Source organism: Grus americana, chromosome 5, assembly GCF_028858705.1.
Source record: "Grus americana isolate bGruAme1 chromosome 5, bGruAme1.mat, whole genome shotgun sequence".
NCBI classification, from domain to species: Eukaryota; Metazoa; Chordata; class Aves; order Gruiformes; family Gruidae; genus Grus; species Grus americana.
In genome coordinates, this window is record NC_072856.1 from 35,948,195 (window position 1) to 35,976,156 (window position 27,962).

General features: G+C 38.1%; 1 protein-coding gene across 1 annotated transcript in view; it reads left to right on the forward strand.

Moving 5' to 3' along the window:
- Positions 1-27,962, forward strand: part of LOC129206754 (formin-1-like) — a 56,189-nt gene that overhangs the window by 24,690 nt on the left and 3,537 nt on the right. The window contains exon 3 of the mRNA XM_054826553.1: positions 22,661-22,836. Coding sequence (XP_054682528.1) covers positions 22,661-22,836 — 176 coding nt within the window. The remainder of the gene's footprint in view (positions 1-22,660; positions 22,837-27,962) is intronic.

Here is a 27,962-nt window from a genome sequence, read left to right on the forward strand (position 1 = left end):
CATGCACTGCTCTCACCTCATCCACCAAGCTAGTCATCTCATTGTAGAGGCAATGATGTTGATCAAGCATGATTTCCCCTTTGTAAATCCACGCTGGCTACTTCCAATCACCTTCTTGTCCTTCATGTGTTTGAAAATGCTTCCCTGGAGGATTGTCTGTATCACTTTCCCAGGGACTGAGGTGAGAATGACTGGCCTATAGTTCTGTGGATCTTCCTTCCTGAAGATAAAGAGAAATACTTGCTCTCTTCCAGTCTTCAGGAACCTCTACCAATTGCCATGACCACTTGAAGACAATAGAGTGGCTTCATAATGACACTGGGCAGCTCCCACAGCACTTGTAGGTGCAACCAGTTTGGCCCCGTGGATTTATATACATCCAGTTTGTTTAAATGCCCCCTAACCTAGTCCTCCTCTATCGTGGGTAAGCCTTCCTTGCTACAGAGTTTCCCTCTGATCTCAGGAGCCTGGGGTTCCTGGTAAAGACAGAGGTGAAGGAAACATTGAGTACTTCGGTCTTCTCCATGTCATTTCTCACCAGTTCCACTCCTCCATTCATCAGTTATTTAACTGATAATCTTTCATGGTTTTCCAAACTTGGATAGTCTTATCACAGGTTTTTTTTTAAACAAAGAGTGAGCTCATAAGCACATCAAATTTATAAGATAAATTATGATAATGATGTTCAAAAGTTTGGAATCCAAACTGGGATCATATAAATCCTGTCAATCTATTTTGATTATTTAAAGCTATTGCCTTCCTTTTCTGATGATGAAATCATTCTGCAGGTTACAGTCTGGATCAACAATAATGAAATTTTATGTAAAATCTGTTAGTGTCTTAATTGAACCAATATAATTTAGTACTATGCACACTTGTGGGGTAGCAGTCTTGAGTTCTATTTTCCCTCAGTGTTTTTCCTGTGGATTATCATCTCTGCAAAATTCAGTTACCATCTCAGTGTTGTCAATACCATTAACTGCTATTCCAAACTGGTTTGGTTTTGCCCAATCTAAAACCTTGATGTGTCTCTAATATCTTACGAGAATTGTGTTACCTAAACACTCGCTATGGCTAAAATGGAGGTAGTTACTTCTGACATCTTTTCAGATATTGGCTTTCTGAATCATAGTGAGTAACACAACTATCCTGACTGCCACTTAGGTCTGTAAGATAGATATCCTCTTTGATACGGATATCTGTTGCTCCTTTTGTGAACAGTTGCAGGCTGTATCTAAAATTTTCCAGTTAAGTCTGCGTGTCCTTTCTAGCTATGTAATCTTGCAAAGTTCACTACATAGTATGTCCAACTAAAATCACAGTCAGTACATAGCTCTTTCATGGATCTTTGCTCTCCTGTTACATTCAATGCAGTTACTCATCATGCAGTCTATTACGATTTCCTTCAAAGACATCATTGTATGTTCTCTATAGAGTCTTATGACACATGGTAATGATAAAAGATCATTAATATTTCTTCCCAGTGAAGCCAAAATCTTTTTCATAGTGACGTAAACAGTACGCTGCAATGCCGCACTGAAACCGCAGGTTTATGGCAGTTTGGAATGAATGTAGACAGGACCAGAAGTTCAAGACAAAATCTCTGAGTTAAAAAGACCCTCTGAAGACTGACCTTGATAGATGCTGTGAACAAACAGCTCCTGTTTTAGTTGAATGACTTCCCAGCATGACATGCTTAAGCAACAGTTATATTTTCATCTCTCGTTGTAACATGTGACTCTTCAGTCAAAGGCAATCAGTGAGGGGAAACCAAGTGAATTAACTTGGAATGAAAAACCAGAGACAGCTTAATGTTTTCTGCTGGTCATAGATTAACACTTTTCTGTTTCGTGGGAGGGAGAAAAGGCCAAAACATTCACATTCATTTACAGTTTGTGCACTCAGTTTAAGAGACTTACCGTAATGAAATGGACTTCTTTTTTCATCAGTATAAAAAGAACTTCTTGAAGTAAAATGCTAGCGTAATGTGGAAGTTGTCATTTATTAAATCTGTATGTATTCTGTTGGCCATTTAAAACAAGTCGATAGAAATGGTTCAGCTGACATTTTTCTTGATGACTCAGGATGATATATAAGCTGAGATCAAATTCAAGTATTTACCTCTGTAAGTATAAATTAATAATGCATATAGGAATTTTTAAAAGCTATAATAGCTACTCTTTGGTATTTTGTCTCTGAAAAAGTGACATTGCGCCAAATCTAACTTGTAAAAGTGGTGCAAAAAATCTGCATATTCCCTGCTAAAAATGTACTTTAAAATATATGCAATGAAAATGAATAAAGATGCGATTTATGTGTTTGTGGTATCAGTAAATAATTTTGAATAGTATTTCATGATTTAGATGTGACATTGAATCTATAATAATATATTTAAATAATACTTATAAGTAGTGAATATTATTGAGGAGTCATAGCACTAAAATACTGCACCTAGTTGTTTAATGATGTATTTAATTGTTTGTGTCAGAGGAATTTTTCTTTGGAATTAGATTATGACTACGCTTACATTGTAGATTATGGTGGCCTCTCACTCACTCCAAGTGTGTGGGATTTTCCAGAGCATAGTCAAAGATCTCTTTGGGCTTGTGTGTTACACTGGTGGGATCAGTGAGGTGAAAACAGAAAAGTCGAGAACTGTGGGGTGTGTTTTACAGGAGGAATTTTAAAGGCTAAGTGAAATTACTCTTTACCAGAACAAGAGGTGAGTAAGGAAGGAGATATAAATAATTCACAGTCCCTCACCTGAGTGACATCCTCTATATGCTGCCACTTGTAGTGTCCTGTGTGATAAAGATTTTGATGCTTTGTAATATTCTAGCTTTTTTTACATTTATGTTTTGGAAGTGTTGAAATGCAAAGTGCTATTCTTTTCATAAGGTTTGCTATTACGATGAAGGGGCATAAGGGCCATTTTTCTACTTTGGATACAATTATGTTCGCTGAAATAGTCCTAAGAGATCACTTAGCATTCATTTCCTATGAGTACACAATTTAGTGATTTTGACTTGGATAATTCAAAACTACAAAGATTAAGAGTATAAGTGAGGAATGGTTTAGTTAAAGTGTGACCACGTTTACTCCCATTTCTCTTTAGTATGTTGGAAAATTAAGCTGGAAAAACTTTGTGTGTAGTAAAAAAGACTGACTTTATGGAGAAAGGTATTTTGAGTTTCTATTCTATAACTTCTTCAGCGGTTTCTGTATTTGTATGTCTACCTTATGAGTAGAAAATATTTCCTGATTGTCATCCCCTATAAACTGGAACCTCTTACCTCACCAAAACCACTAAAGATTTATGAATAGAAGAATAAATAAATCTTATTATAAGTACAAACTGAAGTAGATTGGTTCTTGTTCTCTAAGCTTCAGTGTTTCTGTTATAGAAACATCAGTAAAAATAACAAAACTGTAGTACAGAGGAGTCTGCCCAATAACAAGTTATTACTTCTATGAATATATGAAATTACTAATTATTTTGGATGGAGAAGTTGCAGAAAAAACTGGTTGTTCCCTTTCCTTTTCCCCCCTAACGCTTCACATTTTGGGCAGCAAGGCTAAGAGCCCTCCCAGCTGGAGGGGCACGCCCTCCGTTCCCAACCTGCTCCCAACACCTTTAGCTGTTATTATCTGCAAAATACCAGGTGCTTCTGTGTGACCTAAGATGTTAATCTTGCTTACCCCATATGCATAATTTGTATATGGGATCTGGTTCATATTATCAGTGTATTTATAACAATTAGCTTGATTTCCACGTCCAGCGAAACTGAACACTACAGCCACTAAGGCAGACTTGTCTAAAAGCTGCACAATTTTCCTGAGCATATTATGGTAAATTAGGAGTATTAGTCACCAAAAGTAATTCCAAGTTCTTTGGGGCAATTACTAAAAAAAAAAACTTATTTTATGCAGCACTGAAGTTAGTGTTTTTGCAGCCCCTTGACTAGCAATTTGTTCGCATATACCTGAGTCCGATAGTTAGTGTTGCTATAAAAGTGAAATCTAAAGCTTCCTTTAGTCCTCTGGAGAGGACAGAAGTTCTGGGGTTTGCTTTCCTGTGCTAATTTTATTCAACTTAAGACATATACGCATGACCTGTAAAGCTGCTGGCATTGAGCCATTTCATCTCACAATAATTAAAATCTAAATTATTTCCTCTAAGTTTCTTCTAGAGTCTATATTCCCATCAGTAATGTAGTTGTCTATACGTTGTAAACTTGAGGAAATGTTTATTAATTTCTGATTCTTCAAAATAAGATTTGTTTGGTCTTAAGAAATTGAAGTAAGGAAAATGTATTGAAAACATGTTATTCAAATAAAAACTATTAACTTTTGCAGAGTATATATTTTTAAATAAATGTATAGTAAAATGATGCTACAGTTATGTATAAATTTTGAATAGCCATTACAGTTTAAACTTTAGCACGTATTTGATTGCTATCGTAATTCATGCCAGTCAGTTTTTTTCTTCTATTTGGAAAATGCCAGCTTTTATAGAAGTAAAACTAAAAATAATAATTAAAAAAATCTAGAGGGTTTGTGTTTTTTTTTTTAAATCAGCCAGATAGCACCCTTCTGAAAATTGTTTTTTAGGTGAATAATAAAACACTGCTAATATACCAAGAACAAAAGACCAGCTTTGGCTGGTAATACACCTTTTTGCGTAGGTAGAATAGTCTTGTATAAGACCTAAGCATTTATTTAGAATGCTTTTGTACCCTAATTTCCTCCCATATGCTTCTTTCCTGGGAGATGGACCTAATAATTTTTGTACCAGTTTACTGCAACAGATTATTCTTTAAATCTGACACACAGTGAAACTATAGTTTTAAATATTATGAGTAAGATAAATACCACCATATAAATTCCCAGGAACGGTTTGCAACTTCCTTTCTTCTGATTAATTTTTATTCCACTTTTATACTTATTTATGCAAGTTGTACTTAATTATGCAAAAATGAAAGATGTTTGTCATCCAGAGCTGAGAAGAAAAATGTTAGCACATACTTCTTCAGTTTTTCACTTTTTAAAAAAACCTCTTACATTTTAGCCTTCAGTCTTCTATCTTGTCATCTAATTTATAATATGAGAGGCAGTGTTCCATTTCAATATTTTTCTTAAATTTTTCCAAGTCATGGAAAAAAAAAAAAAGATACTCCTAATTTTGGTGCTTAGTTTGACAGTCTTAATCCATCCTGAGTTTTTTTCCTCCAGCCTATGGATTAGCAAAAGAGGCGAAGCCTAATTAACCAAAGAATCGTATTTTTCATCTCATCAGGCATTAAGAGTTTGTCTAGTTCTTTTCATCAAGGTGGTTGGATAACATTTAAACTATTTCACCTTGCAACCTAGACAAAAGATTTATTTCCATTGTATTCAGATTTTGGTGGCCAGCAAGACCTGCGAGTTTAAAGGCTTTGTTCAAAGGTTAGCAGAAAATGGGCTATAGTTTGAAGCCATTTCAGATTTCCAGGATGACGTGAACTTAGTGAGAGGTATCTCTTGTTAAAGAGCTACCTTTGTGATAGTTAAGTCCAGTGACATTACTTTCTTTTGTAACAGCACCAAAATGAAACGTTTTTTATCCAGAACAGGCAGAAGTCTGATGGGGTTTTTTTAAATTAAATTAAATAAGTTTTATTTCTTCCTGTCTTCCATGGTATTTGTGACCCTTCTCATTTACTTTCAAGTCCTACTTCTTTTTCCTGTCTGCGTAATCGTATTTCAGTTAGAGAAAGGTAGATGCTTTGTACGAGAGCAGTCATGTAGGGTGTGTTTGCGTTGCATGTCTGGTCCACACTAGCAACCCACTGCTTTTCCAGTCTGGTCTACGAGACTCGCTGGATGGATACTCACGCAGTTCAAAGAGTAGCCTGAGCCTGAACAATTCTTGTGTAGTTACAGTTACTAAGATATGTCTACACAGGCCTCGTACATCTATCAAAATCTTCACAGCAGGGCTGGCATTACACAGCTTCTCTCACCCCAATGAGTTAGAGTCATTCCACCCTTGTGGCACGGAGCAAGGACCTTAAGCTTTCTTCATGTGGGTTAGGTGTGACTGTAGGCTCAGAGGGGATTTCAGGCTACAAACAAGGCTGTGACATAGCCTGGGCTTGAGGCATTAATAATGCGGATGGTCAATGAGACAGAGCATAAAAGCAGGTTCAATTAACTTTGTAAAGTCAGTTGCAGCTCTGTCATCAGAGGGTTGACTTCTCTTATGTGTAACTCTCATTGAGATTGATGTTAAGTGTGCAAATTGGGCTGACAGCTGGGTAGTACCAGTGGGACAAATGAAAGGTTTCTTGGAATTCAGGTCTGCTTTAGCAGCTTTGGCTGCTAAACCCAACGTCTAATGATACTAACATTTAAACGGTCATGGCTTTGAACAGTCATGGAAATATTTCCACCCATCCTCTTGGTGCTGTGTTCATGAACCAGCTGTATAGCATACTGCTTCGGTTTCTTACTCAGCAGTCATCCTCACGGCACTCCCACAGCCCCTTCATCACTTCTGCTTTATTCCTATTACTTTTCTCCTTCATGTGACTTATGCTTTCCTACCTGTACTTTTTTGGAAGAAGAAAGCTCATACTATGGTTGTTGACAGAAATGTTCTCTGCCACGTGTTTCAATACCCTGGGCAATTACCTGTAAGATCATTTCACAAATGAAAGCAAGGCATTCTGAATTACTGTTGCCTCCTTACTCCACAAGATCTTTGGAATGGATGCAAAAGCGTGCAGAATGGAAAAAGCACAGTTTCAGATGCCGTAGGGTGTCTGAGGCACAGGTATAGAGCTGGCAAATCTGACCCGGAATGATCCACACCTTTGTGGACTGGGGAAAATTAATTTCAGGATCTAACCTTCATTTAGGCAACTGAATCCCAATAATTGTATTGTAAATGATGTGACAGCTTTTTATTGCAGCAATGTTGTTAACTTTCATCAAGCCAAATTCATCAAAATTGGATTTATTCCTTCAGAAAAAAATATTTTAAAAAAAATCTGAATTTTGGTCTAAAATCTCACCATACATTTTGGTACTTTGTAGTCCGTCTTCGTTCATTGTTCTAAAAATTGAACTCTATTTAATCCTGCATGCTTTCTTCTGGGAACTACCTGTATTTCCATATTACATTTCTAGTAAAGTATAATTTTGTCATTATCTCTGGGTCAGGGTAGTAAGGGACTTCATTTGACTTTTACCCATAAAACTTAACAGACTATGTTGAGATTTTCTGGAAGATGATTTTACGGTCCTCAGTCCACTGAAATAGCATCCCCTTTTTTAATCCTAGTAGGAAATTTGATCAAGTGAAACTAATTGTACTTCTTGGTGGCACAAACACAGGGCTCAGGAGGACAAACCTTAGAGGTCTTTGGCCAACGTGCAGAATTTGCATAACAGGTTTACTGTTACCACAGAACTGTGAGCAACAGAAATAAAAGGAAGTTATGCCTTTCATTTGGTTCCTTTGGCATCTACAGGTTGAAGATGAAAGAATTTCAAAATATAAAGTATACCTTTTGTGTGAATCAGTAATATGACCAATAGCATTTTCCTGTCACATTCATATAGTGGTATGCTTTAGCATGGCGTATGTTATCACCATGTCTTGAAAGAGAAACCCACCCTTTTCAAGACCTGTACTGAATGCATGCTTAACTTGAAGAAAGACTGAGAGCAAGTATGTGCTTATGATCAATTTAAATAGGAATGCTTTCCAAAATAAAATTATATGCTAGATGGCCAACAATTGCTAAGCTGTAATTTTATTTTTAAAGTAAATGTAATACTGGCAGCCTTGAGGTTGCTGGATTGCAGTAATAACTGGTATTTATATCTGGTTCATTAGCATGCCAGTGAAAAATTTCATGTGACAAAAATTCATTTGGCTAATGAACCACCTTTTAATTAGACCTTGCATTTTCAAAAGAATACACCTTATTTTTTCCCTCAGTAATGTAATATAACTGCATGGAACAGTTGCAAAAATGAATTGAATGACAGAAATATTTTCAAGTGAATTAAGCAGACTACTTGTTAGGTGCTTAGACATCTAAAGCTTTGTTTTGCTCTGCCAATAAACAGGGCCAGGTTACATAATGAAGAGTGTTTTCTTTTGTTTCATAATAGAATCCTTTGCGTTTGAGAAAGCCTTGATAAAGCTAAGATACTTGTGGCTTCTTCTGGTGATTTATACGGTTATTTTGATGTGCAAGTCTTACTGAACATGCATGTACTATCTTGCAGATGTTATACAATCAGTCAGACAGCCTGAAAAAAAGTCTTTCCAAAAAAGCACTTTAAAAGAAGTAAAAAGCTATCCCCAAACTTAACGGGTTTTAACGTGAAGGTGTGTCAGAGTTGAGACTGTGAAATGTTGCTTGTCATTTTGGCAGATACTTGTTAAGATATGACTAAATATAGACTGTATTAAAAAGAAATTTAGGTGGTGACTATTGATGTAATGTTGTAGCTCTTTTTTGCATCGTTTCTGATGCTATAATTAGACAGTCCATTACTGAATCTTGCTGTAAAACAAAGGAAATGAGTGGTGTTGAGAGGTAGCTGTTCTAGAGTAACATGTTCCCTCACGACTTCTGAGAGCTCCTCCATTGTACTCTTCTCCTCCCATTCCCCTCTTTTTCACTATCCCAACAGTTCCTCCAGTCCTAGTCAGTCTTCACCAGTAACTGTAAAATCAGTGTTGCTGTGCCTGCGGATGCATAGCCTGATATCTGACCTGACCTCTCTGAGGAGCAGGAATAGCGCTCTAGCCAATGCATATCATGTCATGCTATTTTGGGAGAAGCGCCGTGAAGAATTGGAGAAAGCACTTACTGAGCAGTAAAAAGGCAGGTGAAATTCAAGGAAATAAATATGAAGCTATGCACACACCAAAAAAAAACCCCAAACCAATTTCACTCATATATAAAAAGAAGCTGACCATTACCTTTCAGGAATGAGATCTTTGAGTCATGACAGATAGTTCCATGTAAATATTTGTTGAAAAATCAAGTTTTCAAAAAAACAAATTGAATGCTAGGCATTTTTAGAAAAGAAAGAAAACCCAAAGCCATTATGCCACCTTACAAGATCTAGTGCTGTCAAGCTTCAACTATCTTGCAGTTCTCATTTCTTCATCTCAAACAGTATGGTAAAACTGGGTCATGTTCAGGGGAGGACAACAGGCTGTTTTAAAGCACAAAAAAAATTGTCATGTGAGGAATAGTGAAATAATTTCTTCAGCTTGGAAAATAAAATAAATGTATGATAGAAACTGTAAAACTGAGTGGCTGGAGAGGCTGGCTAGGGGTGGATTTTTTTCTTTCTCTCCCGTACACCAACTGAAGGGCACCAGAGCGTGTTTGCAGGAGCCAGGTTCAGAAGAAGCGAAAGGACGTAGTCCTTCAGGCAGTGTGTAGCTGAGCTGTGGAACGCTTTGTCAAAGGATGCTGCAGAGCCCAGCGTTTACATCAGCGCCGGGGACACTATGAGTAGAAGTCTTTGGAGGATTACTGAAGAGCTTGCACAAAAACAGGTGTCTGAGTTGTACATGGTGGGAGGACAGGAGAGTACACAGAGGAAGTATCATAGAACTTGTATGTTCTTACACGCTTCCTTAGGCATGGGGCTCTGTCGCATGTAGGATACCGAGCTAGTCAGGCATTTGACCCTTATGTAATTTTTCTTTCTTTTTTGTTTTACTTTATTGTAAAAAAATGTATTCACACTTAATAACACTGATTACACTGGTATTATCCACGGTCTTGTTGCAGTGACCTAGTACTCTTTAGGAATGGTTTGCAGTGTATCCTTAATCTGAAAAGAATTCTGTTTCTCAGAAAGGCAATCAGTTCCCACAAATGCTGTTAGGGATAGAATAAATATTGCTGGACAAATTATTTTGGGCAAATATTTAATTCCATGTACTTACTTCATTTTATAGTTTTATGACTGATCCTGAGGAGAAAGGAAATGGAATAGCTGAGGCAACGTAGTTTACCCAGCTGAACATTTTACTCTCTTTAAGTTGCTTTCTATTGGACTGTTCTAATATCAGTCAATATATAGAATTGAAAACTTTCCCTTGCTGAGAAGCAACACCTAATTTTATGGACCTATGTATACCTTTCTTATCATATAGAAGTAGTTTATAGCTGTTTTCTAGTTTTTCTTCATACCAATGAACAGTTGTTCTCTCTTTTTAATGCCTGGCTAGCTAATCATGTTTGAGCTACAATGAACTTGAGACTTGAGTCTAGAAAAGATCTGATATTACAATACAGGCATGTCTGCAGGTGAGAATTTCAATCCTGTGGCAGGTCCTAGGTCAGGTAGAAATAAAGGGAGGAACCATTGGCTTTCCAACATTGTGTTATTATGTCTGGAACAACCTTATTTTACATAATTTTGTTAATTTTTGTTTCAGTTAATACACTAAGATATTTGATGTCATATTACACTCACCTACTTCCTGAATTCTGCACAAATATTATCTAGCTTGCAGAAGGCAAATATGATTAATAGTATTTTCTGAATATTTAATGTAGAACTTCTCCACTGCTCCAGTTATAACAGGAAAGTGTGAACAACACGTCTGCCAAGACATATGTTGAGCTGGGATTGAAGCTCTTGAAAGGCTGTAATAAAACATATATTTACTTTGGGTGAATGTATGTGATTGCTGTATCTTGACACTCAATCGATATTAACCTAATAGGTCACTCAGATGCACTAAAATGTTGACGATAGAATGAATATAGTAACTGTACAGCATCTTGTCTGAATGCAGAATTTTCAGTTGGCAACCATTTTCAACAGTTGAAGAGAAGCCCCTCATGGATGCCACTGTAAATTAATCTTGAGCTCACAGATGTTATTCATGTAGAGTACATCGCAGTACCTGTTTACAAAAAAAACCAAGATCCCAGGAAAAGCTCAAATGTAAAGGAAATAGTTTGAACCTGAATTTATTCACAGAAAGCTAAAATATTTTAAGCAATCTATTATCACTTCCACCCCCCCATGTTTTTACAAGGGAAGGTATCTAAATAGGTGGCATCATTTATTTTCAGAAGTACTGTTCACATCTAGCTTCTTGTGAAATCTATGAAAGCAGGGAATAATCAACAGCTATGAAAATGAAAAAAAAAAAAAAAGGTCCAGTGGTTGTGTGTAATGATTAAGTCAGAAATGGTACCAAAGAAAAGGAATAAAGAAATTAATTATTTTTCTGAAAATTAGTTGAGAAAGAAGAGAACCTATGGATTATTTTTTAACTGCTTCGTTGTCCCATGTTTAATACAGCCAGCTTATGATTAGCTGAGGCAAGTGGGGCTTTGGAATGCCTTAGATAAAACAAAAGCATGGACAATAATAAAATAATGTACAATAGGCCATTCAGTATTACTGTTCAAGTTTAGTGGAAGGAAGAATACAAAGCAATGTCATGATGCAGCTCAGATTCTCACAGAAGTGCTGACTGGAACTGAGAAAAACACATCTCAGTGCTCCATGAATGTGGCTATACTGCCTTCCTGACATTTTGGATGAGTTGAAGCCCATTTGTGAATCATGATGTGCCACAGTAAAGATAATCCACATGTTTAAGTGAGAGTTGACTGCAAGCATATCCAAAAAATGTACCCTATCCAGGATCTTTTTCTTTGGTGATGGGACTTGAACATATGTGAACACTCCATTCAGAGGATTTGCAGGATTGGTGATCGGTTCCCTTTGCTCGGTCATCCAATTTTCCTAAGACTGTAAAAAATCAGTATAGGTCTGTCTGTGCCTGTAAGTTTGTTTGATAGTGTTTCAAACATCACAATGATAAGATTTACTTGATAAAAGTATAGCATATATTGAGTGGTGACAGGCTTGTTGTCTTTCCACTTGCACGCATTCACTACTCACAGGGTTAAATTGTTGATGGGCAAATTCTTAATATCAGGATTATTTTTTATTGCTTTTTTCCTAAGGAACCTGCCTTCCCAGATAAGTACAGCTGTTTAAGCTGTTTGATTATATACTTTGCCAAGAAAATCTTTCCAAGTGGTACTTGTGGTAGTTACAGTACACTTAAAATCTTCTTAATTGGAATCCTTTCACAGTCTGTTTCTTCTCCTAAATCTCCATCACCTTTCCCTCTCACTGTCTTTTGTCTCATGGCTCTCCCTCTCCCCCTTCCTCTCATCTTAATCCTTGACCCTGGGAACTTTCAGCCAACTCCTCCGTTTGTTGCTTCCTCTGCTTTGTCTCTCTGTTTGGCATCTTGACTGGCTCAAGCACTGTCTCCGTTTCTTGCTGCCTTCTGTTCGCTCACATCTCTTGCTCCTTGTACCTCAATGCTGAGAAGTTTCAGTGTTTGTCTGGAGAAAAATAATGCAGGTCCTTCCCCATTAAAACTAGATTATTCTGCTTGGTCTCTTTCAGTCGGTAGCTGAGCCTGACCTGCCTTATGTTGTTTGAAATCTGTTGCCTCTTTCTTTTTTAAAATTGTCAATTCTTGTGTACCATGTTATTTTGTTTGTTTAGCATTAAGCACACTGCTAAGCACAAAATTTTAGTTGATTCTATAGGCTATATCCTTCCACCTATAAGAGTCTGGCACAGCTGTATGTGCTAAATTATAGGATTAGGACGTATAAAGATGGATCTTAATAAAAAAAAAAACCCAACAAAATAATAATGCTTAAATCCTGCAAAAAATTTTTCACCAACCTTTCTCTTTGATTTGGCAGTTCCTACATCAATATTTATTTTGTTTTTAAATATTTACTACTGAACAGAAGCATTTCATTATTGTAATTAATTCTATGTCTTTCTTCATTGGACAATATCTCTTATCACTTTCCAGGAAAACATCAAGCTAAAATGCACTACATTTAGTACCTTTTAATTTCTTCTAGATTATTGTGTATTAATCATTGCTTATGGAAGTATATACTGAGGACCATATCCCTAACTTAATAGGATTCACATTCCTGCAGATGTGAATTTGGGACTGCCTGTAGTAGGGATAGGACAGGTTACATACTGGGATGAAGGCATGGAAGGTGATATTTTGTTATTTAGTAAGTATTAAGTATTGTTATAGACTACAGTCGGGGCTGTTACTGCTGCTTCTCACTTATGCTTTCAGTTCTTATGAATTCATCAAGCTTCAATAATTTCTGATAAAATTATACATCTTGTGTGCTTATCTTAAATTGAGGTTTTTAAAATGTCAGCTGAAATCATTTACCTACTTGTGAGAAACAGGTTGGAGAAAAATGCTGTTTTAAAAAAATAAAAATTGTTATATTAAAAAAATAAAAAAAAAGCTATAAAATTTTTCTGGAAGATAATTTTTGTCAGGAATATATTTTTATCTTTCCGTCAAATGTGGCTAAGTAACAGGACTTCAAAAACAATAATCATTTGCACATGCCATCAAGTCTAAATCTCAGCATTTTTTGCAAAATACTACATCTGCAGGGACTGTGTTCCATTCAGCCTGTGCTTTCTTCCCACCACCACAGCCCTGGGCAGTGTACAAGAAGCTGCGACCTTTCTTTAAATGAAAGAGAAGAGCTGGAGTAGAAGTAAGGAAGAGTAACCAAGAAAAGGAGCTGGCGCTCAAGCTCATTCTTGATTTACAAGCTTGGCAATTAACTCTCAGAGGACAGGTTGGCACCACGTAACAGCGCAGAAATATCCAACTGGTGTGGAGTTCAGCTGGTGCACCCGCGTGACACAGTCCAGAGTCAGGAAGAGATACTAATTTATGTCTGAAACTAGTACAGCTATATACCATGGCGTTGTACTATGGTCCAGCTGCGCAGGGCTTGTTAAGCAGGACGCAGGGCTGCACTGAGTACCTGTACTAGTAGCTCTGTCTATTAATACCGTTAGCTTATAGATTAGTAGTTTTGATGCCACTGTCTAGACATCCTTCCGGCTGGATGTAGAAAATTAGTGTAACAAAACTTCTGTGGGACCTTAAAGAAGGAAATCACGGATCTCTATGTAAGTTGATCCTGCCCATTCGCAGCATGTTGTCGCTCTCACTCAGGATAATGCGTATGTTAAAGCAGCCTGGCCAGCATTGCTAATGAGGCTATAGACAACAAGAGACGCCAGCTGTCAAACCCTCACTACATCTCTTGGGTTCTTCTAGACTGGTGACAAAACAGGGGTTTTTATCCTCTAAGGATAAAAAAGATTATTTTTTTGACCCCTAAGAATTAACAGTTAGTATGGCATGATCCTTTTGCCACAAAATCTTGTGCATTCTATCTGTCATGGATGTTAAGCAAGGTTGCTGCCCATTGTCTTTGTTTCCTGATTTTCAGTATCTTTTTGGCCATCGTTTGTCTTGCTGTTGGATAACAGGCAAAAGAATGTCACGTGCAATGTGGTGTTATTCCACGAGGAGGAGGAGGAGGAACAGCACAGGCCATGTGGTGTCACCCTCTTGCCATCCTCCTCCTATTATCAGAGTGCAGTTTTCCACTGATGAATCATGTGCACCATGGTCTAGATATAAATAACACACTCGGTGTTAATTAGTTTCGTTGCTGTCAGTAGTGTCCCTGGTTATCTATGCAGGCTATCCTTTTAATTGATGCTTCTGGTGCTTTTGCACATTTCTATCCATATTTCATTAATTCCAATCTTAACACTTGTACTAAAAATCTTTATAGAATAGCATTTGTGCAATGTAGAAGTGACCTAAGTGACCTCTGCAAATAGATTCATCAATGTTAGAGCTTATTTTAGCAGTTTTCAACATTTTTAAGTGTATTGTAAAAGATGTAGATCATTTAAAATCAATCTTATGACATATGTCACGCTTTTTCACTTGCCTAATGCCCAAACCAAATCTGGTCTGTGGTGACTTTGTCTTTCTGATAGTCAACAGAAAAGTGAGAGCCAGTGAGTAAGGAGAAATATTCTAAGAAGCACATGAGATGTAATGTAAACACTTTAAGTCATTAAATAGCTTATTAAATTTACTTAACCTGCTGACATTGTGGTCAAGGATTCTTGTAGCCTCTATTCCTAGCTTGCTGCCTAAAAGATGTTAGCTTCCAGCTGTGTAGCTTTTTGACTGGATTTTCTATATACTTCTTTGTTTTCCTTATTGCACTGGCCACAGGTTTCTAATCTTTTCAAATACTATTGCTTGCAAGGTCAAATCTTGCTAAACAAAATAAGGAATAAAGAATTTAAACATCAGTCTCCTCCTCCACATTCTTTTAGCTCACTGGCTAAGGCCACAGATCAGAAAACCAGTTGTAAAAAGACACGGTGAAACACTCCCCAAATAGTGGACAAAAATTATGGTATCGGGAATGCTTCAGGTTTTGGTAGTTGCTTTGAGTTTAATCTATAACAAATATGGTATGTACTGTATGTACTATGATTGTATACATATGACTTCAGGTAATGAAAGAAAGAGTTATAAACTGGTTTTGGAAAATGGCCATTATCTGTTTTAGAACCCCACCAGACATTTAGCATATGCTTAACACTAAAAGCACCTGTGACTTGTCAGATATTTCAAAGCCTTGTGTGGCATGTAATTTTTGTATGTCCACAAATTGCTAACTTGGGAAATGTATAATCAATATATGCTGATTGGATATTTAACTAGATTACTTTGGGTATTATCCCAATCTGGAAGTTACTGTGAACGCTGAAATTCTTTGGCATTAAAAATGAGCCTTTTGCTAAAAGTTCCTGGCATTGCAGCTCAGCACCTTGGCCTGAACGCTGATTGTGGGGTTTGGCTGTGGACACATGGAACTCCTCTGGGAACAGTAAGAGATTCAGAATTTGCACCAAAGGGCCAACTGCCTCCTGTGTTATGTCCTCGTGGGGTTTTTCGTGGCTTCGTTTCTTTGCTTATAACGTCAATTGTGAACACTTGGAGAGCATCCCGCTTGCATCTGAAACCAAGATTTGGCTGGAAAGTAACAAGTCAGGTCCAGCTCGTTATTTGCCCAGTGTAACTAACCTGGTGAAACTGGAGCACATGCTAAAGCAGTATGCTGAATGGGGTCACGCTACTCAGTAGCTTGCAAGGACCATATCCTAATTCAGCAAATACATCCTGTACTTGTTGCTAGAGTTCCTGTTCCTCAGGTTTCTTGAGCACTTGTGGGATGGTTGCACGGCATTGAAACTTGAATATGGGAATATGGTTCTCTCATCCTTATGCTCATGGTCTTGTGCTTTTTTTTTTTTTCTCCTAATCCAAATTGTGCTAGTTCTTTTACACTAATTTAGTGATAAGTATTCTCATTTTTGCTATTAGGATTTGCTCTATTAGGGGATGGGTTTTTTTTTTATCTGGAATAAAGAGGTGGAGGTGGAGGAAAAAAGCAGTATAAAGTATATAAAGGACTGTAAATGTAGACCCTTAATAAAAAAAAAATTATAAATAAAATTCAATGTCAACAGTCTAAATGGAAAGTTATTTTAATAAAAACCCATGAAATTTATACAAGTAATTGGTGGGATTTGCTAGATGTTGCTAATCTTTCTCAGGTTTGTGACCATTCAGAAGCATTTTTGGAGAAACTTTGAGTTGTATCACATGCTCTTGCAGTTGATACACTCTGCATTGACAAGCTGCACAAATGTTTTTCACAAGAAAATAAATATTTTGAATTTCCTTCACGTTCCTATGTTTAGTGGTTGTACACTCAACTTTTCTAGGCCAGAGAATTTTATCTTCACTGTTTTCTTGTTGTGGTTCTTTTTTTAATGTTAGAGGTTCGTGTCAAGGCTAGGTACAATGTCTCTCCTCCTGTGGGAAGATATCCTAGTTTGAGTTAGCCCTTCAGAATTACACACTAATCTTTATTTACCAGCTAGAGAGGGCTAGAGAGGGAGGTCTTAATTTTACTTGGTAATAGAGTTCTCTGTTAACAATCGAATGGATTTGAAGCCACTTAAATATTTTTCTCCATTATTGGCAATACTAAATTGTATTTACTATTTGCTGGGAGAAATAGGACACAGCCAAAAGACACAAAATTGTTGATTGTTTTCGATATTGATACTCCAGGAGCTTCTAGCTCTCTGAACATTACAAGGACCCCAATCCTCAACTCCCACTGCAGGGTGTTGATGCTCCAGGGCTTTGTTCCTACACACACCGCTTTCAGGGATTTGATTTCAAAATTGTACCGTGCTATTCAGGTTTCTTTGTTAGAGCAGTATAGCAAGTAGCAGGCCTAACATTTGCTTTTTGAAATCCACAAATTGTCATCACCAAAAAAAAAATCCTTAAATGTACTGTGGAAACATAGACAATCTTTTGTTAAACTGCTTATAGTACAGATCACCTCATGCTCCAATACAGAATAAATAGAAACATAGGAAATAGGGGGAAAGATGACAAAAAGTCACATATGTCTTCATTCCTAAACACATTCTAGATTTTTTAATTCCCTTTCAGCTTTTCTTATTTTTCTCCCTACTTATTCATATTTCTTCAACTTCAAAACAGAGTTTAACTCCAGAAAAGCAAATCTTATTGTCCTCTGTGTCAGCTACGTACATGGGAATATTGGATGCAGAATATATATGTTTATACAGAATTAATGTCTTAATGTTCTAACAGATCTAAGATACCACAGATGGCATGTGCATGGAACTGTGCAATACCATCTACCCACAGAATCTGAAACTGCGGAGACTATTTCACAATGCTATTTTTAAATTGAGATTTATTAAATTGGTGTCTGTACCAAAAGAAAAGAGAAATTTTAAACAAGAAAAATCAGGAAGCATTTACTGCTTGGTTCCTGATTTAGAAAGAAAAAGGTCAGGCAAGAGGGATGGATTGTAAAATTTGAGGTGCACACAGTAAAAAATAGTTTTGGTAGGATCTGTGTATTTTGGATTTCCATGTTTTTAAAAAATATGTTGACTTTTCAGCTGAGGTTACCCTTACATTCCACCAATGCTTTCAGTAACAGTGGTCAATCTTAATCTATTTGGGCAAGGAACTATACCAAAGGTTGTTTAACATGCTGTGACTTGCTGATGTGAGATCTTGCAACAGCTACATCCCTACAGTAATATATTGTCTTCAGTTAGTAGTACCACAAGTGCTCTAAATGTAGTTCTGATGTGCAGAGTGTTCAGCTCTGCTGTCAAAACGGTGACTTTAAATAAGCAGCTTTGCCAGACTGCTTCGGTTTTGTGGTCCACTTGCTGAATAAATCTACTTGCATATTTATTTTGTTTGTTTGTTTCTAAAATTTAAGACCCCCAAAACCTTAAAGGTCCACAAAATTTGGCATTCTGAGACTTGTTCTCAAATGGTGTACAAAGACTTAAATTTTATTTTATTTACCTTTTCACTCCTTCCAAGAGGCAAGCAGTGGACACAAGCACCTAATTAACATAAGGCTTTCTTTATTCATGCTGCACATATAGGAGTGTTTATAACATTTAATCAAATAAGCAATAGAATTGTACATTACATAGGAATCGCCATACCAAAAAGAGTAGCCACCGTGTTTTCAGCATGTGTGCTATAACAAAGCAATCTAGAAAGAATGGAGTGCGATTAAAAGATTAATATACAGAATGATCAGTGATCAGAAAACAAAAGCTAAAAAGACACAGTGTAAACATTGGTCTCAGCCTGAAGCGTGTTGTGGTTAAGCAAACCATGTTCCCACAGGGAATGGGTATTATGACTCATCCTAATTCCTTGGACTAATGGCAAAAAAAAAAAAAAAAAAGAGAAGCTTATTTTTTTCCCCCGAGTTCTTTTTCCAAGACAGCTGAGAAAGTACAAACAGGCTTTCTGTAGAGAGACTGCCCAGAGAAAACATACTACGTCCCGTAGAAACTGTAGAACTGTGGATTCCACAATAGTAACTTAATGGAAACGTATTACATGTTATCTAATATGCCTGTTTGCTAATTTAAGAGATTGTGTTTAACAGACTTTGTATGACAAGAGTGTGACATTTGTACAAAAAAAGTACAGGTGTAATTGCATTACGGTTATGACGGTTCAGCATAGGACTAGTGGGTTTAGGAGATCCTGGATGTGCTCTTTATTACCACAGTCTGATGGTATGACCGCCTCTGTATCCCTGAGGTTTCAGCGCCTCGTTTCTCTTACCTGTAAACTTGACAAGATAAAAAAGTTGTTTACTTACACTTGCTAAGTCTGCGTGGTACAAATTGCCAAGGAAGCATTAAGTACTCGGTCTTCCTGCATTTACTTTGCTCTGTCTTCTGTTCCCTTGGGACAATAGATGGCAGCAAATCTGTATTTGGGCAGTCTTCTTTCTGCATGTAGTGTTCATGGCAGGCAGCACCTAATTGATGTAAGCTGTAAAACCTGGAAGACAGTTTGAGTAGCAATTGGAGTGTCTTGGAAGCCTTTTTTTCACAGGGGGGGAAAAAGGAAAAAAAAAAGAAAAGAAAAAAAAAAAAGATGTCACATCAGTTAAGTTGGCTAAAGCCGATGATTGAATGGATACATACATGTGTTTGCATATACGTGCATAAAATATATATGACCTTTTTTTAAACACACACTCAGATATTTTAAAACATTCATTATAAATGTATGCAGCATATAAACCTAATTCAACCACAGTCTCTGAAATTATAGAAACAATCTAGTTTTCCTCTTGGTGGATTGCAGTGGGTTGCCAATTTAAAAAAAAAAATTGTTTCCTGGAGAAGTGTAAGCAGCAGTAAAATCCATCTGTCGGAGCTGACAGAACGGTGAACTTAAGGGGAAAAAATGGCCAAGTATTTAAGAATTTGCTTAAAATAGAATAGTTAGAGAGATGGTTAAAGTTCTCCTTTCATATTCCACTGTCTGCTGAGGCGGATGGGTCCCTTAGCGTAGCAGTGGCTGTATGCTCACAGCGCGTACAGGTGAGAACTGGTCCAGGGAACAATGGCGTCATCAGCTAGCAAGGTAAACCCACACAGAACAGAACATGACGTAATAAGTGGAACAGAAGGTGGAGAATAGAGGCTTGGTAACAGACTGGCGAGCAGTCTGCCAACAGCGAAAATAATATAAATGAATATGATGGTGCATAAAATTCAATTTGGACAAAAACTGAATCTCTGCAGCTGAGGGAGGTACTCATTTTTGTAGTGGCCCAGAAAGCTTTTGGCAGGGCTGGCCGTTCTTAGCTGTGCCACGGTTAATCATGGGAAAGACCAGCTGCTGCAAGAAGGAATCCTGAATGGGGCCCCTTGCTACTGCTCTGTATCACTCATGAATCAATGAAAATTATGAGAGTAACCACATTATGGGTAAAATTCACTGCCACATAGGAATTTTCTCTTTAGCAGTAGCTGACCTAGAATAGACATCTCGAAACGGAGGGGACATAGATAAAAAAATTGATTCAAACTGGCTGCAGAATGCAGCTGTAGTCAAGCTTTGAAGTACTGCAGGTAATGCTGAGCGGGGTGGGGGGGGGGAATCAGTGAATAGGTAATTGCAAAAAGCAAAATGAATTCCCAAAGAGCGTTGAATTAAAAATGGTAGTATTTCCTGGGGTTTACTCTATATATATGCATTTTAATACTGTTTTAGTGCTGCATTGTTTTATGGAAGCATGTATGGGTTTTGTAGGTTATATGACAAGATTCCAATTTTTTTGCAGTGTGAAGTCGGTAGATACCTACAAAAACCGTAGCATTGGTATGTGACAGAAATGAGGAGAAAGGCTAAAAGCTGGCACGATAGGTTGCTAGCATGATACAAATATGTTCAATTACCTTAAAAATGGTGATTTTTTACTTTTTCCTCTCCTGTCACCAGGAACTTTCTTTATATTTTCCACGTTATAGTCATGTAAAATAGAGTGGGCAGAGGTAACTGGGTTAATTGTATGGAGCAGTAAAGATGAGGTAAATTTTCAACAGATACATTTTATTCAGCTTATTATACTACAAAGCATAATATTTGTATTTCTGAACTTAAAGTTTTCTAAATATCCGAATCGCTTATATAATGACGTAAGGGCCAACAAGAAAAATAGTTTATCAAATGCGTAAGAATATACAAAAAAGCAAGGATTCAGAAAGTCAGAAAGCAAGTCTCTCTTTAGATGCCTGATCTTAAAGATGAACTTGAGTATGTCCTAAAATACGCTGTCTTGTGTTTGAATATCTTGCTACAGTTTCATATTATATGCAGTGCATCATTTCAAAAAGTGTAAAGTATGCGTTATACTCTTTTTGCAGAAATGCTGTCTTTTGATAGGATCTCATTTTGAGATTTTGTGTGAATAAGAAGAAAGATGAGTTTATTCACACAATAATAACTGATTTGTACTTTGGATTGTTGGCCATTTTACCAAGTATTTTACTTTACTATGCTTATTGATACAGTGTGGCACCTAAATTATTTGGAGCTATAAGCTTTCAGCAAGTTTGAAAATCAGCCTATATTTAAGCAAACAAGCTTACAGATTCCAATCCTAGTGCCTCTTTTTTAACGCGATCTTTTAAAATTAGGGAAAAATGCAAAAAATTAAAAACAAATTACAAAATTGTAAGTGCAGTTGCTTGTATAACACTAAGCTACCATATGTAGCAGCCAGGAATTGTGCTAGTGTCTGAATTTTCCACCAGAATGTTCCAACATGGATGTATCTGTGTATATGAAAGAGAGTATATAACCCAGGGAATATAAAAAGAGGAGTATATATCCTATATCATTGCAGACGTTACACTTCAGAGAACACACTGACTTCGTGGAGTTCATTGGTTTTCTCATCGCTAAATTAGAGGCTATCATGCAGAAAAAGACCTATTGCTGTTTTGGGAGACTACTAAAGCAGCGATGCTGCGAAGGGGAGGGAGAGGGCTGGGTGGCTGCAGTGAGTGACAGGTCTGTGCTCTTGGCTCTCAGGTTTTACTCTGACCTCACCTGCTAAATTCACATCTGTTCGTTTATAACTAAACCATTCCAAAACTTGGTTAACGCTATGTTTAAGGTTACTGGGTGTGTTGGGTTTGCGTGGCAAGGTTTTGGTAGCGGGGGGGCTACAGCCCCCCCGCTACCAAAACCTTGCCACGCAAACCCAACACACTGGGGCAAGGTAAAGTATTAAGTATCGCTTCTGATTGCAAGACTCTGCTTTTTATGCATTTGGTGTAGGGGACTAATGCGGATTGGCACAGTTCCCGCGAAGGCTGTGTTGGGCCGATGTCAAAAACTTTGCCTAAGTTTCCTTAGCTTAGTTTTATACTTCACGGCCACCTCTGAAACGTGCGTAACAAGCACGTTCAGGAGGGCAAGTAAGAGCGCCTTGGCAGAGGCGGTGAAAACTCACGCACCTTACGTACAGCGTGCGTCTCTGTTTGGGAGAAAGACAAGCAGCTCACTTTTGTTGCTCCATCTGTCCCACGAAATTTAAGTACAAAATCATTTTTCCTGAGTGAAAACAAAGTATGTATGTACCCCATTTATGCCGTTCTGTTTTGTTTTAAACAAACAGGAGCACTGTAAGTGCGTGCGTTGGTAGTGTGTACCAGACTTTCAAAAAGATACAGAACTTTCTATGTGCAGGGATTATCTGCAGATGCGTACATTTATTTTATTTAATTTCATTTCACTTTGGCATTCCAGCAGAGTGTGCTTTAAAGGATGACTACACTGAACAGCTGACTAACTTGGATGTGGCAAACAGAGATGAAGATACCTGGGTTTTGGATTGCAGACTGGGGCACTCAAACCCATTTGCTCATTCAAGTGAGAAAGAGAAGATCAACAGAAACGTGTTGCATTTGAGCCTAGAACTGAATGTGAGTAGGACTCTATTCATGCTATATTGGGTTTAAACAAGGATTTATTATATACAATTACATTTCTGGTATGCTTTTATTTCTGGTATGTCTAAAACCATGTTCCAAAATAACTGACGAACTGCAAAATTTTGGATGGGATACAGTTTTCCAGATGGTTTGTGAGTCCATATGCGTTTGTGCAGCTAAGTCTGAGAGCAATACATACAGAATTTTTTTAAAATTATATAAATAGATTAAGATATATGATGCGCGATTTCTAAAATCATGATGCGTGTTTAGTTTAATTTAGTTGTTTTCCTGGAAATAGATTGTAGGAGCTAGCAACTAGGAGACGACAAGGGTAAGAATAGGTGCCAGGAAGATTGAAGTCAGCAAGCAGTGTGTGCGCACATGTGTGTGAGCGTGTGCGCCCGTGCACATGTGCGTGTGTGTGTGTGCGTGCACGTGCATGTGCACAGCCCAGGACTGCCGGGAGCCGTGTTGTTGCTTCTCAGAGTTTTGGAGCAGCTGAACTGGCACTGGAGTCAGACTGGCCAAGAATTTGACACAAAAAGTTTCTGAACTTCCTGGGATATGAGACACCGAAGCTTCAGATGGCAACCTGAGTTAATCACAATGTGAGCCGCTTGCTCAGCAAGGCCCAGCCCAGTCTAGCTGGAAATACTCCTGTGCTCCCAGGATGAGCAGTAACCAGCCGACAGATAGACACTATGTTTTGGCACTAGTTTTCAAATCAGAGGGAGAAGGCAACATAACGTAGTAGAAAAGGAAAGAAACATAGAAAGGATGGCATGGTTGAAAGAAAATGCTTTAAAGACTAGACTAAATAATACAGTTTGTGCAAAGAAACGCTAACACAAATTTGTGTAACAGTGACATCTATTGGTAGAAATACCAGAACTGACTTAGAAGTACATTTAAAATGCTTTTAATGATGCTTACACTCACTGTTGCTATTCTCCTGAGCATGTTATAAAATCGATTTCTAGTCCTAGCCTCCTTTTCCTAAAATAATTCATTAGAATGTTGTTGTAGTACTGTAAAGATACAGGTTTATCCTTGTAAGAAAATGTTGAGATGAAAACAAATAACTGGACTGAAAAGAACTGTGACGTAGTGGTTATCACTGCTACAAATACATGCTACAACAGGGAGAATCCAGTTGTCCTGGTTTCAGCTGAGATAGAGTGACTTTTCTTTCTAGTAGCTGGTACGGCATTGTGGTTTGGATTTAGGATGAGAACAATGTTGATAACACACTGATGTTTATAGTTGTTGCTAGGTGGTTGCAGTGTGTACACTAAGTCAAGGACTTTTCAGCTTCCCACGCCCTGCCGGGTGCCCAAGAAGCTGGGAGAGCACAGCCAGGACAGCTGACCCAGGGCGGCCAAAGGGAGATTCCCTGCCATAGAACGTCATGCTATGTATGTTCAGAAACAGACTGGGCATCGAGCTGTTTTATTTTTTCCTTCTGCATGTGGTGAGCAATTGCATTTGTGCATCACTTGTTGTTGTTGTTATTATTATTATTATCCTTTGTTATCCTATCAAACTGTCTTTATCACAATCCAGGAGGTTTTTTTCCATTCTCCTCCCCATCCCCTTGATGGAGGAGGGGTGAGCGAGCAGCTGCCTGGTGCTCAGTTACCGGCTGGGGTTAAACCATGACACCAGTCCATGAGGATACTTTGCATTTACAAAGTCCTTGCGTAGAGCAGGAGGAGTTCCAAATTAAAAGCCATTTAATTTGAGTAAAATATGAGATATCTAAGATTAGCAAGCAGTTTGTTTCCATTTTTCTTACTCTTTTTTAAGCAGCATTTTCTGTCTAAAAATCTAATTAACTGCATTATGAAAAAGGGAATTATTTCAGTTTCTTGTAATTAAAAAGGAAGCATATTTATTCCACTGTTTCTAAGAGATTCAGAACAAAAGCCTCAACTTCTATAAAAAAGGGGTGCTCAGGTTGGGCTGATGGGCTGTTAGAGACCCACCAGGACACTTCATCCTGCAGCTCACTCCCTGTGACACTCTTGAAAGTTTTTCAGGACAGAACTCTGGGCTGAATTACTTGCAGAGCCCTTGCATCTTAAAGACTATTTTTCCGCTTCAAGATTAAGCAGATGTCAAGTTGTGCAGCAAGGGATTGGAGGAGGAGCTGGCAAAGGACAGCAGTGAGAAGGTTTCTGCTGGTGCTGCCATCAGAGTCCGTTTGGACGGCAGCACTGCTGCAAGCAGCCTATAAGAACGATAATGGCCAAAAATAGGCTGCATGAGTTGCTCTGGTGACAGCAATCCACTCCCAGATATTGTCTTCCCTGTGCACGCCTCAGATCGGGCGGCAAGACAACTGTGGTCAAAAAATGTGGCTGTGTCTGAAAAGCAACTCTGAAACAAAGATGATGTTTCCAGGAAATAGCAACTGAAATGGACCAATGTATTTACTCACAGTTGCGCTACATCCCGTCGTGTGATCTATGGCCCTTTCCCGCTGTTGGAAGAAAAAGTTCAGCCTGACTGATCAAAAAGTTAGGCAGTACTGTTTTAAAATGCAGTTACAGTCATGATAGTGACAATGTGAAAAACAAAGCTTCTTATTGAATAGCTCTGCTTTCTATGGATTAGGAACATCCTTACAGAAATGTATAATATATTTGTATATGTGCAGATATAAATATACTAGTATTTGCTTATGTTATTGAAAAGATGTTTCTATTCGTTGGAAGGAGGCAGATAAAAGTAGATGAGGGAGACAGTGGATGAATTCTGCTCTGACAGGAATTTCAAATGCACAATCTCTAGCAGAAGCCTGAAAAAAAGTCCTGCATTAGATTTTAAATCTTAGTTGGAGCATGCTGAATTCTCATTCACAATCCAGCATACAGAAGATATAGAGATACGGAAGATAATGAAACAAAACAGAAATGCAACTCCACCCTGTTCTTTATACAGCATTTCATCTCAGATAAAAGCACATAAATGAGATGTGAAAATGCAGCTAAAGTAACTATTAATAGCTACTAATTACTTAAGAAATTCTGGTAAATTATTTGACGTTTCCTATGTGGATTTCATTTTATAAAGTTTTTTCTTTAATCTTTATTACATCATACTGTAGATGGGGAGCAAAAGGCCTGTTGAAATGAAAAGAAGGTGAAAAGAGAACAACCTAGAAAAGGAAAGCACAAAGGGAAAAGATTAAAAATTCATCCCCATTCTTTGTTACACTAAGTGCCGGCCTTTGTGCCTTAATGCACAAAGATCTTACTCAGTTTACTTACACAGTTCACAGTGATCTTCTGTTCCCTGTCTTTGTCACTTGTATGTCTGCTGGTTTTAACCAGATCAGCCAATACATCTCTTCTACAAGTGCAGCCTCAGAACTACCACTGGTTTTTCATATGATGGGTTTTATAGGCTAACTGCTCCATACATTTGGAATGCGTACTGCGTTCAGCTCTGGGGCTACCGCGTTCAGCTCTGGCGCTGCTGTGTTCAGTTCTGGGACCCCCAACATAAGCAGGACATGGACCTGTTGGAGCGAGTCCAGAGGAGGGCCACGAAGATGACCAGAGGGCTGGAGCACCTCTCCTATGAGGACAGGCTGAGAGAGTTGGGATTGTTCAGCCTGGAGAAAAGAAGGCTCCAGGGAGATCTGATTGCAGCCTTCCAGTACCTGAAGGGGCCTACAGGAAAGACGGTGAGGGACTGTTTACAAGGGCATGGAGTGACAGGACAAGGGGTAATGGCTTTAAGCTGAAGGAGGGGAGATTTAGATGAGATGTTAGGAAGAAATTCTTCACTATGAGGGTGGTGAGGCACTGGAACAGGTTGCCCAGAGAGGCTGTGGATGCCCCATCCCTGGAAGTGTTCAAGGCCAGGTTGGATGGGGCTTTGGGCAACGTGGTCTAGTGGAGGGTGTCCCTGCCCATGGCAGGGGGGTTGGAACTAGATGATCTTTGAGGTCCCTTCCAACCCAAACCATTCTATGATTTATTGATACAATATGTAGTCCTTCGAAATAGTAAACTGACTTTCTTAATGTGCTTTCTGGTTTTATAACCACATAACTAAAGTAGTCCATATTTCAATGTCAAGCAGAATTTTGATGAAGATGTTAAAAACCACACTGCATTTCTACAGCCCCCTATACCAAATGTGCCTGGTGTTCACTCATTCTGTTAATATCATGTTATGCTGAATTTTGATAAGAATTATCATATCTATGTTTCTGTCGCTACATCTAAACTTAATTATTCACATTTAAAGTGATTATGTTAGTCATACCCAGATCCTCAAGTCTCAGGAAAATTGCTCACATAATTGTCTATAGTAAGGTAACAACGCTGAGAATATTGATGAAAATGCAGGACTTATAGGTTTCCTTCCATCGCCACCGCCTTTTATTTCAGAGTTTTTATTTAAGAGTTTTTATTTCAGAGTTTTTATTTAAAGAGTTAAAATGCTAAGTATAAAACAAGATAAACAGCAGGAGAGACAGACAGGAGAGCAGGAGAACGTTAAGATCATTATCAGTCAGCACAGTAAGCATTGGGCTGGGGACGGGGCAGAGGCCAGGACTGTGTCAGCTGAGCTTCAGATCTGTTCACACTGCCTGAGACACAACTGCGGCCTGCCGCTTCACAGGGCTCTTCTGAAGCCTGACACCATTTGTGCAGATTTGATTCTATAATCATTTTCAAGAAATTATGCAAAATTTTCTTTGTTTAAAGCTGTCATGGATTAACCCAGCAGGCAGCTAAAACAACCACACCACCATTTGCTCCCTCCCCGTCCCCAGTGGGACGGGGGAAGAGAATCAAAAAGGAAAAAAAAAAGTAAGACTCGTGTGTTGAGATAGAGATAGTTTAATAGGACAGAAAAGGATAATGATAATAATAATAGAATATACAAAACAAGTGATGCACGGCACAATTTCTCACCACTTAGAACCAATGCTCAGCTAGTTCCTAGCACCTCCCAGCCAACCCCCAGTTATATACGGAGCATGACATCACATGGTATGGAATATCCCTTTGGCCAGTTTGGGTCAGCTGTCCTGGCTGTGTCCCCTCCCAGCTTTTTGGGCACCCCCTACCTTCTCGTTGGCAGGGCAGTATGAA